This window comes from Colossoma macropomum, unplaced genomic scaffold (assembly GCF_904425465.1).
Source record: "Colossoma macropomum unplaced genomic scaffold, Colossoma_macropomum, whole genome shotgun sequence".
Lineage (NCBI taxonomy): Eukaryota > Metazoa > Chordata > Actinopteri > Characiformes > Serrasalmidae > Colossoma > Colossoma macropomum.
In genome coordinates, this window is record NW_023494785.1 from 32026792 (window position 1) to 32041074 (window position 14283).

Here is a 14283-nt window from a genome sequence, read left to right on the forward strand (position 1 = left end):
GCCAAGCATCGGCTGGAGTGGTGTAAAGCATGCTGCCACTGGACTCTAAAGCAGTGGAAATGTTTTCTCTGGAGCGATGAATCACGCTTCATTATCTGGCAGACTGATGGATAAATCTGGGTTTGATGAATGCCAGGAGAACACTGCCTACCAGTATGCATGGTGCCAACTAGGGATGCATCGATACTGATACTCGTATTGGATATCAGGCCAATAATGTGCTCATTTACGTGTACTCGTACTCATTAAAGTTCACAGATAAAAACACCCAATATCCACTGATATGATGTGATGTAAACTGAGTGTATGCTGCCATGCTAATAAACAAACGGCTCAAGCTAGCAGTGAAAAATGCATAAACTTTGATTTTTAAACTGTCTGTGTCAAATGTAGAGACCACGTTGTCCTACTGTGTACGTTTCAGTGCGCAGTGTTTAGCTGAGCTGCTATAGCTCAGTTTCTCTGTGTGTTTGCTCAGTTTTGAATGAGTCAGCTTTATTTTAAATTGTTCATGGACAGAGCTGTAAAGGCTGCGTTTCACATAGCATTGACTGAGCATCTTTGTACAGTGTGAGTATATATATGTATATCACAGGCTTTATCTGTACACAATGGACTATTCAGACATACAGTGACTCCCCAAAGAACAAGATTTGTAAAATCACACAGTGTATGCCCAGCTTTAGAGGACATTCAACCACAGCTTGACTAGCCAAACAAAACACTTCCGACTTAAAACTCCACAAGTGAGCTCGTCAGATTAGCCGGAAGTGGTTCCTGCTGTCACCAGCTGATGTTGTAAAAGACTGATGAGGAGGATTAAAACTATGAAACGTGCTTTACTTATAACTGTACAGAAGCACTTTTCTGACATGGAACAAAACCCTCTCTTCTCCACTGCAGCACTACTCAGTCTAAGGTGACAAAAGTAGCATAGCTAGCTAATGCATTCTATTTAAAATCAGCTAGTTTAATGAAATAAAATAAAATGTGCCCCTGTGTATAAGGCGAGGTCCCTAAAGACATGCTTTAAGTTGTTGTGGGGAACATTAATATTAACACATACCTTTACCTAATTGAAGAAATCAGAGTGAGGTTAGATGGTAGACAGCTAATTAATGGCCATTTCCTGTGATGCTATGTATGTCGGTGTGTTTTGTCTTTGTTGGCCGATTCTAACAGAAAACTATTATATCAGTCGGCCCCACTGTTAACATATTACATATAACATATATGTGACTATAATAGCAATGTGATACTCTATCTATACATTTCAGCCTTACTCTTCCAAACTGCCTGTAAGAGTGAGTTGCATGTCAAGCTTAGGGGAGACGTCCATCCGGGGCCGAATGCCCAGTTTCATCAAGCAGTGGCACGCACCTGTTCCAGCACCACTAAAAGCTGCCTCTGTTCAGGTGCCCATTCAAATGCCTGTTTCCTTCCTTCAAAAAGCGACATTCAGATGGGAGAAGATTTGAAATACGTCTCACATAGTTCGCATACAGCAAGAACTAGAGTTGTCTCTTTTTTTAAGGGCTCTGAAGGAAAGCCTTACTAGGTTTGCAGCTGTTGTTTTTGCTGGATTATTGGGAATATTAGCAATCAAAGTGGGTCTGATTAGCATGGATACGAATAGATTGATCAGTTTTGAACACAACGCCTTGCAGCCCTGCAGGTGATTGCACATGCAACACCTCTTGCTGCAAAGAATGTCCTGTTTCTCATAGCAAAGTGGTGAAGTTTGCGAGCATAGTTTACACGCATACACTTGAAATGCTGAGATTACAATCTGTGGTATTGGTAGACTGAGTCATTTTGGTTGGAATAATGTGTCATATTCAGACCTACTGTTTGCAATCAAGGGCAGGGTTTTTCAGAAGTATGTGTTTGTGGGCGAGGGGGGCATGTATGTTTTACTTACAAAACCATGCAGTCCAGTTTCGATTTGACAGTCTTTCACTTCAGACCTTTCTATGAAATGGTACGTGTAAGAATATTAAGCATTTCTAAGGCAAACTGCACATCACTGGCTTATGAAGTTAGATATTTGCATTTACTGCATTTGGCAAATGCTCAAACCCCAGCCTGGGTTTAGAGTATAGAGAACAGAGGTGTTACCCATTACACTATAGCCACCACCCACCATTCATAGTATGGAAATTATGAATGATTTTTAATACCACAGGAACTCTCGTGTGCAGGAGCTAGTATAAGCTTCCACAGAGGGCTTTATAGGATGTTAGTGAGCTATGTTATGTATGTCTCTGTCCCATGTTGACATCTCTATAATAGGCTTACATGATGTAGATAAAATCCACCTTGCAATTATGTTACTTAATGTAGTTGCAATATTCCTTACAATATATTAAAACAGATTTTTTAAATTTGTTTGACCCTTCAAACTAAGCCTAGCTGCTTGCACACTGTATTTTGCTGTGATGGAATCAATGATTGTAGCCCTATCATTCAAATACAGCTTTTAAATGGCTTTTAAAGCAATACCTTCAGCAGACTACGCTGGACAGTGCTTGCAGGGAGCTATGGATAAATCAATGAGAACGAAACTAGTGAAAGCAACACCAAAGTGAAAAGCTACAAACGGAGCTTTACCTCGAATCTCCAAAATTGCAACTTTACAGAAGAAGGACAAAAAAAACATTTATAACTCGTACTGGAAGTAACAAAATGTTTTCCAAATAATTTTTAAATGTTTCTTTTGATCCTTTCATCATGAAACTTTAACACTATGTCAAGGGTAACTAGGGTTTTAAAATTATGCAAAAAAGGCGCGAAAGTTGTGCCACGTTTGATCTTTTTCCGATCTGTTGAAGTGAGCAAATAAATAGAAATTGTGCACTAAAATGAGCAGAAAAATGTTGTGTAAGTTTGTCCCCCATTAACGTATTTTCACTTACAAAATTAACAAAACGTATTTTGAGCTGGGGTGTTCAGCATTTCCATATGGCTGTATGTAGTTTATATATACTCCTTGGTTGGAACATGCAGTTCCACTGTTGCTCTCACTTAATGTTAGTGATGGAAAATTAGAAACTAGTGCTAAAAATAGTTGTAAATCTGAAAAAAAAAAACAAAGACTATTTTGCTTTACAGGACATGTAAGGACACTTTTAGAGGCATTTACCTCTTCAAATGTCTGGTTCCTATTACCACCATGGCAAGATTCTCTGAAATGGAGCATTTCACGTCAAATCACTCTGAATGACTTTTTACATGTTATCAGTATAATTATACAGAACGTTTAAAAAATCAGTGGGACTGCTTTCTTCCGGAGCATGTGCTCAATTCAGAGGTATTGGTGTTAATGCTAGGTGCAGTTTGAGTACGTTTCCTGCAGCTCAGCACAGCTAGTGTGCTCAGAAATAACTGCAACTGCTAGCAAGCCATCTGGAGCAGCAGGATTTGGAGCTAGTTGGAGCTCTAAAACAGACAATCAGGAGTGGAGTCTCTGCATCTGACTATCACCAGAGACTGTGCTGGGTTTCGTCACTGTGGCCAAGGTGTGTTGACTGACATTCAGAACGACCCACCACAAACTGTTGTTTGCGTCAAAGGCTTGTTGTGTCAGTACGCAAACAGATTAGGAAACCGCTTGCTAAAGGGAAGTGTGTGGTTTCATGACAGTAGTAAATGTACTTGTTATTTTTATGCCTTAAATATTTTAATTCAATCAAATTCATTATAGCCCTAGTGATGGCTGTAGTAGACCAGTGCTGCTCTAAGTGAGTCATGTTGCATGGTGCAGTTCAGGGTTAACTGTGCTGTTTAATTGTAGTTAATGGTGGGTATTATTGGGTAACTTAAGGTCTTGGTAGCCTTGACTCTTGTCCACTCAGTACATACGGTTGTATACAGCAGTTGTATACAGTACAAGTCTGTGTAACCCTCTGTAGGCAAATCCGCAGTGGTGTGTGTTCATTTGTGCAGTTGTGTGTTATTTTGGTGGATGTCGTGTTAAGTGCTTGTGTATGTGTGAAGGTTGGTATTGAGGTCAGAAATCGCTGTAAAGTAGGTCATAGTGAGCCTTCAAATTCCAAACAGTAGCAACTAAAATGATATTATCCCTCGTCTTTTTTTTGTTGGGATCAGCAATGATTTGTTTTTAACTGTTTTTTCCTGATGCTGAAAAAGAATGACTTATGCTTAATGGTCGTCTTGACTGGAAATTGTAGAAGTGAAGGATGGTCTCACTTTTGCCACTTTTGCTATAGATTTGCAATTACTGGAGAACGCAGATCAATCTGTGAGCTGCCCTCTCCTCCATTCATCATTGGTCAGTTTTTGACCACAGGACTGCTGTTTGGACTGCTGGATGTTATATGGGTGGTGGATCTTTCTCCGCACAGCAGTGACATGGTAGTGGTATGGTAGTGTGTGTGGTGCTGTTATGAGTGTATCAGACACTGCTGTCTCTGTTGCTGGGGGATTTTTACACGCATCAGTGTCACTGCCAGGTTGAGAGAAGACCATCACCCAACAATATCCAGCTAAGAGCAGCTCCGGGGTTAGAAGCTGACCATTAATGAAGGACTAGAGGATGACTAAAAGAAACCGTACATCAGCAGATGAGCTACACTCTCTAACAGCTAGGTGGAGCCAAAAGGTAGGAGTTTTTAATAATGTGGGTAGTGATTGTATACGATCTGTTAGGCTTCATGTAGTAAAAACGAAAGAGTTCACTTGTAAGGTGACATTTATAGACATTTACTGCTTGTTCCATGATGTTGATTTTTCTCCAGCATTGCACGTGTACAGACTGCAAGACTTCAGACAAAAATAGAATTGACCCTCACAGACGATTCATTTACAAAGCCTCCCAAAATAACCCAATTAACAGATCTTAAAGTGAAGAGTTATTTAACAGCTCCCACATGTCCCTAAGGAACAGTCTGCAGAGACAGTGGAGGTGGTTCTGTGTGGAGATCAATACAGAAGAGATGCCTTACGCAAGCTTTACATAAGGCCCGCTCAGCTAAGACGATTTCAGAGGACAGCACGGCGCTTGTAAAAAAGAATCATCTGTTTTGAGGGGAGAATAAAAGCACTGCAGTCTAGTGTTCTTGATAGTGCTGTCATCATGGTGCATCTAAATATATTATGATCTCATCCAAACTCTGCTGTGGGACAGAACACAGTACTTGTCCAGTTAAATCCAGTTTAGTTTTAGAGTGTTTATGAGCTAACAGTTGTGATTTAGTCTGAAAATCTGAATACTGAATCTTGTCATACTTGTACAGTGACAATAAAGATATTCATATACATAAAAATATAAAAATGTAAAAAAATTCTTAAGACCTTTGTAGCATGTGGCCTCAATTTATCCAGTAATATGTTACCCACACTGCCCATTAAGTCAGGGGACATGATGTTTTTAAAGTCAACCTGAAATAAAATTAAATAAATAAATAATATATACATATATGTGTGTGTGTATATATATATATATATATATATATATATATATATATATATATATATACATATACACACACACACACATCATGGATTAGGACATGATGTATATATTTTTTTATGGTGTTATTTTATGTTCCTGTTTTCATTAAGAACAATTTATCATATCATATTTAAAAAAGAAAAAATTAAAAATTCTTGTTTTTCTGTAATCCTTACTTGAAGTGTGTTGACTTTTGTCCGCTTCTAAAACACATTCTTTGCAGCAACAAGTGGTAAATAATTTTATTACCCACTTTTACATAATAGATAAAATGCAGAATCAGCCTAGAAACTAAAGTAAATTTAATATTGAATCAGATTTAAAATATTTTAATAAATAGACATTTTATTTTGATTTTAACTTTTTTAATTATATTAGTACATGTATCTGACAGGCTGATTTCCATATTTCCACTCCACTCGGAAGTCTGCAGAAACGGCTTAGTTAACCTCTTCCCATAGGTCTGAAGTGTTATTACACAGTATTAATCAATGTACTGTATAATAGGATATAATAAGCTTATTTTCTTTAAAAACTATAAAACTGAAGGAACTACTGACAAAAACACAACTTTAGGAATAATGACGTACCCCACACATTGTATCCCCTTGTGTCTAACCTTTCAGTTGTTTAAACCACATTAGGCCCAAATCATAATTTAGGTAAATAATGCTCTTAATACCACGGAAGACACTTTAAGTGTTGTAGAACAAACCCAAAATATTAGTACATATCTGTTTTATTTCAACTATTTAATTCAAAAGTAGCAAAGAAAAACAAATATTACTGAGAAAATTCAAATTCAATGCAAATGTTTGATGAGCAGTGCTATGATTGTTCTACATTATATGCTGTGTTGTATGTGCTATAGTAGAGTATCCTTCTCTCTTCTCTTTCCAGATACCCTCTCTGTGTCCAGTAATGATGGTGGACTGTCAGGCAGTGCTACTCTGCAGCCGGGGCACCTGCAGGGTTCTCCAGGGGCCAAGCGGCCAGGCAACACGCTGCGCAAATGGCTGACCAGCCCAGTGCGGAGGCTCAGCAGTGGAAAGGCGGACGGCCACGTAAAGAAGCTGGCACACAAGCACAAGAAGAGCCGTGATGTGCGCAAGAACGCAGACGGCGGCTCACAGAAAGACTCAGACGACAGCGCAGCCACGCCCCAGGACGAGAGCGTGGAGGAGGTTAGTGCTGATTAGCGTGACATGCAACCTTCTAAAGCCAGCTTAGACTAAACCTTTTTAGCTTTAACAGCCACTTTCCCCCACAATCTAGTTTTTGGAAATGCACACAAAATAGTGAAACTGCATAGAACAGTTAGATTCTCAACCAACACGAAAACCTACCGATTTCCCTTGACTGTTTTTGAATACCTAAACACCTAAAAAGATAAGCTTATAGCCATATGTTGTTTTTGACCAACAAAACAGTCTTTTTTTGTTGTTGTTGTTGTTTTTCCTTCCCTGCAGTAAACCAGATATCCATTCATGAATTCTTGCCAATACTTAAATACTAAAATTATTCAGAGTGCACATCCCTAATGCGTGTATTTGACTCGCTGGGTCATAGCCTGGTCTCTTGGGCTTCTACAGCAGACAAAAACACCAGTACAGCAACAGTACAGAGATTTAACTGATTTAGTTTTGTATTTTCATTGTGTTTTATATTAGATTTTATTTCCACTTGATATTGATGCTATCATTTAAATGGATTCAGAGCATTTTTAAAAGATGCTTCTCTAATCAATTTCCCCTTTTTCTTCTATATGATCTAATTATAATATTATAAGAGCCAACAGTTGTTCAAGCGATCACATTATCTACTTCATCTCTCGATTTTTTTGTTGTAGTTTATAAGCACTTCAGGCCTCATTCGCCAACCGTTTAAGAAGAAATTTCTTCTCAAAACCCATTTACACAGTTTTTACAAATATTCTGACATCGACCAGTGTTTTCTTATTTTGAATTTGTTCTTAGATAAAAACAAAATCTATGCACACTGAAGAGCACAAAGGTTCTGCACATCATGAATCTGATGTAGACTTTTTTTAGGACCTTTCTCCTGAAAAAATTTTAGAAAAAACTTAGATAAAGACTTGGAAAGATATTGGTGAGTGAGGCCTTTCGTTTGTAAATTACAGAAAGGAATGTCGGCTTAACTTTACTTTGAATCACTCGCTGCAGCTGAGCAAAAATTATGCTGTTTATTATCAGAGTGAAAGTGAACAGCATGCAGACCAGCAAAATCAGGCTGCCTGCCAAAGCTAAACCTGAACTAATGTGTGCCAAGTTCAGTGGCCAGGCCCTTCCCCATATGCAATGCATGGTGGGGGTGGTGGAGAGGCAGCGTCACTCTATAACTTTTAACAAACTAAATGTAATTACTTTAACTGCGTGATAGAACAAAATAGATCATTAACAGTTTCGATTTACTCACCCTGTGATTCTAATTCTTGCTCATGTGCACAAGTCCCTCCTCAAAAACGATTCATTGGATTAGGGCATGATGTATGCAAAAGTTTGAACATCACTGGTCAAATGAAATGTTTTGTTGATTTTCTAAGTGAAAATAAGTTAACACATCCTCTACAGAGAACACACTGGAATGTGGTATTTTTCTGCAAATTTTAGTGTACAGTTTAACATACTGAAAAAAACTTAACTTGCACAGAGCACATTTTATCTCTAATATGATGAATTCAGCAAATAAAGAGTGATCAGGCTTTAAAATGCACAGATGTATGTTCACTGTAGAGGATGTGTTGACTTATTTTCAGTTTTCGGCACTTTGTATTTTTCTATGTCGTCTGTATATGGCAGCTTTTAAGTTGCAATAGAAATGCTCCAGAATCACTTGGAATAAAACCTCTTTACATTAGCATACATTAAAAGTAAACATAGAGTTTTACAGCTTCTCCTGTGAAGTTACTATTTGGGAATTTGTTTTTTTGTTTTTTGGATAGCGACAAAAGTTTACAAAGTGCCTGTGTTTGATGTTCTTCTCTTCTGCTACGTTTTGAGCACTGATAATTATCTTAGGCTCTAAACACAACACTATTATCATTACTGACGTAGGCTATTGTATGTAGAAAAATGTTCGAATATTAGATTTTGGCTAACAAATACTTCATTAAGGTCTAAATGTGTACAGTGAATAAAAATGGTTTCTTTCTTTTTTAGCAAAACGTGCTTAGGTCAGTCGTCCTTTATAACACTTTTCTTATCTAACATGATTAAAGGCGAGTAGGAAAGAGAACCTGTTGCGGTAATGAGAACATTGCAAATACGTTGTTTTGTACATTATTTTAACCTTATCTTACAGCCATTGATCTATTGTTTAGTCCTGTCTGCAGTTAGTCAGAGCACAGATCGAGTGGAAAAAGCTGCAGTGAAAGATTTCAGGATAAAGACAGAGCCTTGTAATTCTGACCAAAACTAACTCTCCTTTTCTCTTCCCTATCCTATAGCTAGATCAGGCTATGTGGTTTACAGTCACAGAACAGTACTCTTTATCTGAAATCGAGTGGGAAGAACTGTTTATATAACCGAGATTAACCGGTTTCATTATTAACCACAATTAAGTTTCCTAAACAGGCTACCTTATTAAATCAGTGAGGACTCGCTCTTCTTTCATCTTAACCACCATTTATCTGTAGAGATAATGTGTAAGTGTTGGAAGTGGGAGGCCTTATTAAATGTCTATGATGAGGTTTAATTGTAGAATATTTAAGTGAATTGCCATTACTGTGGCATAGTGAAGATATATATGATAGACATAGGAATACAGTGATGATTAAGATGATAAACAGAAACCAGTCACTAATGATTTCTAAGATTTATCCACAGCCACAAAAGTTTTTAATCATGCTCTAATTAAAAAAAAAAACACACTCACCCACAAAATGGGGTTTGAAATTAATTTGTATGTTTTGGTATCATTTTTATTTTTTTATTACTAGAACTTGGTGTGTGGGTTGATGATAGATGACTTTCAGAAGTTTCAAAGTTCTAAATGTAAAAATTATTAAAAATGAATGTAAATTTTTGGACCTGCAAAAATCTCTTCTGTGTGTTCATATTTTTTCCACATCTTTGATAATGGTTTAAATTCTTTTTTAAATTCAATAATCAGTTTTACCATCCAGAATATGTTAGGTGGCACAACAAGACATTAATAAAAAAATATTATACTGACTTCTGAAAGCGTGTATAAACTACTATTTGTACAGCACCTATATAAACATAATAACTCATAATACCACATTTTCATGGTTTTCCTGGGGTCACACCACCTTACTGAATCAGCTTAACAATGCCTCGTTCCCACTCCCACCCCAAATATTTGTAAAAGGGCTACTGACCTTGGCATTGCAGCATGAAGCTCACTTTATAATGCAGTACCCTGTCTCCGCTTTCTTAACAGCACGTCAAAGTAAAGTCCTTTGTTGTTGTTTGTCCTGCGTGACATTTGAGGAAGTCAGGATTTCTGGGAAAAAGTTTTGCGAAGAGTTGAATACTTTTAAAGGTTTCAATCATAAAATTACAGCAAACTATTTCATGAAATGTTTTATATAACTAAATTCCATTTTCACTCAGTCTGCAAATATAGTGGGATGGTTGCAGCACCTCACATTTTTAGGGAGGGCTAGAAGCTTAAAATGAATTTTATTCTGATGCACTAACAGTACTTATGCAAAGGGCATATTGTATAATCATGTGTGAGAAGACGTAAAATTACTGTTTATTTGCTGAATGTAATATGTGGCAGAATTTGTTATTTTGATTTAGATAAAATGTATATGTATATAATATTCTGTAGAGGATTGTAGATGTGTTACCATATTTTCTTTTGGAGATTCACATCTAATTTCACTGAAGGTTAAAAAGAAGGTTTTGCATACAGCTGTATGCATACATATATATATATATATATGTATATATATAGGACCATAATAAACAGTTACATGTAAAGTTAAAAACAGACACTTCTGGATGTGCTCTTGAGAATTTCTTTGGACATGTTCAAGAAAATGTCCATAAAACTGTGGAAGATGGTTACTATTAGTGTCTGTTTCTTTATTTGAAGTGTTTTAGCTTTCATTTCCTAAATGCTGTTCTGTTGTGAGCAGCACATTTCATTTTTTTATTCCTGCCTGATTGTTATTTAACACACAGTTTAAGTTTTCCAGTTCAGTGCTGTAAGTATGGAGTGGCTATGCTGCTGTTTCTATATCAGTACTTGTCAACGTGGCCCAGCTGCTGTGTTATTTGTTAGTGTACCGTAATGGCGCCTGTCGGGCTGTTAGTGACTTCTCACCAGCTGTTCTCTGAAGCTGTTTCACCTTTTAGGAAACTGGGCTTTGTGTCATGGGGACAGCAGAAATAGACTGATCTGGCTGTTAATCAGGTCCAGTGGAATTTCGCCTGACAGAGAAAAGTGAACCCTATCATCAGGATGCGTTTGTAAGGTTATAGTAGGAAAACTTTGCATTGAGGGCTTCCTGATGAGACTGAAAGTGGCTACTCGTTTGCATTCCATCACTGTTGGATAAAAACTTTAGAACTCCATGTTATTAATATTACTGAGGTTTGGTGTTGAGGTTTGATATTTTCAGGGTAAGAAAACTTAGTAAAAACATATCATGTTTTTTAGTTTTTACAGACATGCTCAAGGCCAGAGCCCCCCTCTGAGTTTGTATTGCAGCTTGAGGGTTTTTAAAGATAAGATTATAACAAATAGTAAAGATGGAGGTGTTTTACCCCATCTTTCTTCACAATAGTTAAAATGGAATTCCACCTATTTTTCACAGTTTGACCCTAATTTAATCATTGACATAGAGAAAGTCATTCAGAGTGGTTTAATGTGAAATGATTCATTGTTCGGAAACTTACTCTTTACAGTGGTAGTGATAGGAACCCAACCCAGGGTCACAATGTCTACAACACAAATATAGCCATTTTATTGACATTCTGGATTTTACTTTTAATGCTGATATTGGTAAAATAATGCCAAGTCCCAATAAATAAGTTTTCATTTAATATATTTTTGACTCACAACACCCTGCATTTACCACCGGGTTTTGTAAAATACCATTAAACAGTATCAGGCATCAGGCAGCGCATGCGTAACCATTTCATGCAACTTTCTGTAAGGCATCCGGTTCATATCACCACTGCTAAGAACAATTATGACTCAGTAAGCGTCTTTAAATGGAGCATTTTGCATCAGAACACTCTGATTGACACTTAACGGTTGAATTGTGGAGAAATTTTGAAAAATCGATGGAATTCCCCTTTAACCCAAAAAAGGTTGTTTTTTTTTTTTTGCTATCACGAGCTGTGTGCAGCTGCATGAGGAGCATCCGCTGTGCTTCTCACAGCCGCTGCTGGTCACTCAAAACTAATAATAGCACAGGTTGTAGCTAGTGTTATATTTATAAATTGTGTTCAAGAACTTTACATTTGTGTTTAAAATAAACTGACTTTTGAGGGACCCAAACAGTCACACATTCATTCAGGTCATTCAAATGCCATGCACCCAAAATAGATCATTCCTTCATCTACCGGAAACATGTGGTTTTGCAGTGACCCTAGCTGAATTCTTCCCTTAAAAAAACACCTGCATGGCAACCTGCGTCATTTTGCGTATGTAGTTTATCATGCAGCTTTCTGAGATAAAGCGCGTTTCCACCTGAAAAGTTAAGCTAGTTTAGGCCCAAAATTATACATGTTTAAATAAAACTTGTCTGTTTCACAGTGCCAGTGTACTTAAGACGTATATGTATAAAATATGTATAAAATATTTTACTGCAATTGTCATGATTAAAAAATAATAATAACAATTTGGAGCGCTAGAGTGGCACAGCCATTTAAGCACTGACCCTTTCATTGGGAGATCATGATTCGCTACTGCAGCCATCCATGGACGTTAGTCCAAGACAGCATAATTGACTTCACTCTCTCAGTGGGCGGGATGTCTGTCATTTTCCCTCAGAGCAATGCTAGCCAGTGCAGGTGCATGTTAGTTAATGTAATAGAATTGGCAGTTAGAGTTTTCTGCTAAGCATGTTGAGCTGCCTAATGACATTAGAAAAGATAGTAGCACTTTGCGTGAATTGGAGGAAGCGTGAGCTAGCCTTCACCGTTCCAGCTTGGTAGCATCATCTGATTGAGGGAGACCAAACTAGCATTGGGAACTGGATACATCTAAATTGGTGGGGAGAAAATGGTTTATTAATGTAATATTTTGCATGGTTTAGTTTTGTTCGGTTACATTAAATCAATTTTTATTGTTTGCGATTTTTAAAAACTAATTACACATGAATGAATGAATGAATGAATGAATGAATGACAGTTGATTTGATTACTACACCTGTGTCTAAATCCTCTCATGCGCTTGGCAAAAACAAAGCAAATACAGTGATAGTGTGTGTGTGTTTGTCAAATAAAAGTGCATAATAGTGCAGTTCTGTCAAACTGTGGTTGTAGTATATCATCATCTTTAATATAGCCACGAAACTGTAATCAATCTTGAGAAACTGTAATCAGTCAAGAAATTGTGAATGTCACATGAGCTTTATCGTCCAAGGCCATTTCTCCTGAAACTGATTCCCTGATATACAAGTGTACAAGAGCTGAGATGTGCCAGTTTTTCCCAAAACCTAAAGCTGTTCTATCTGATGTATGAAACCTGACACTGTGGTCTGAGGATGTCCTTAAATGTAAACCACAGTGCTTCAGCAAATGCAGCTCAGTACGTGATAGTCTCATCTATGTTAGGTACAGAAAATGTGGCATTAATGTAGGACCCAGCATGATTAAAACTTCAGTTATTGCATATGTGAAAGTACTTGTCACTTCCTTTGGTTTGTAAGAAATAAATCAGTAAACGAACAACGTGAGTGTTTCCTGTTACTGGGGGTTGTTACTGCACTTGTCACTTGGTTATTCGAGCTTGGGCCTACTTGATTGCTAACATATTGATAGTGACAGCCCTAAAAAAAGAACTTTGTCTACGGAGTGCTTTAATAATAAGTTATTATTGCAGGAAATAATTTGCCTTATGAGACAGCATGGGTTTTTTAATAATAATGTGACTTACATCTCTGTTCATTCTCACCCTTCCTTTCTCCCTCTTTCTCTGTCTGCAGAGGATGAGAAATGAGGGATTGAGCAGTGGCACGCTCTCCAAGTCATCCTCCTCAGGCATGCAGAGCTGTGGGGAGGAGGAAGGAGAGGAGGGGGCCGACTCTGTTCCCCTGCCACCGCCCATGGCCATTCAGCAGCACAGTCTGCTTCATCAGGACTCCCAGGAGGACAAGGTAAAGCTCCGTCCCCCACGGCTACAGCTGGCCTTCCTTTGCCGGCACGTTTCACATTTGTGAGCTAGAAAGATAAGCAAATGAGCCAGTTATACTTTTGCATCATTGTTTTTTCATTTTCTGCCTTTCTTTTTTATTGTTATGGATTTTTTTCATTTGTTATGTTTATTTTCATGCACTTAAGTTACTACAGATAATGATTTCTGTACAGACAGGTTTATACACTCTGTAGCCTTTGTTAATTCACCGTCTTAAAAGTGCTTAAAGTAGGGCTGCACAATACATTATTTATTACTTGTCGTGCGATATTGACCTTTGAGATCCTGATACCACAGAAGGCTGCAATACGCAAAAGATCCCTCTAATTAGTGGACTATCCCAGTTCATCATTCATTTTTCCTCAGGTATGAGTTTTGTCTTTGCCGCTGTACTGGTATGCCACAAATAAACACAGACAACACCACGTAGAAACAGTGCTAACCACGCTAAT

General features: G+C 37.6%; 1 protein-coding gene across 1 annotated transcript in view; it reads left to right on the forward strand.

Annotated features, from left to right (window-relative positions):
• triob (trio Rho guanine nucleotide exchange factor b) overlaps positions 1 to 14283 on the forward strand; it is a 183585-nt gene that overhangs the window by 156731 nt on the left and 12571 nt on the right. The window contains exons 36-37 of the mRNA XM_036590656.1: positions 6374 to 6657; positions 13623 to 13793. Coding sequence (XP_036446549.1) covers positions 6374 to 6657; positions 13623 to 13793 — 455 coding nt within the window. The remainder of the gene's footprint in view (positions 1 to 6373; positions 6658 to 13622; positions 13794 to 14283) is intronic.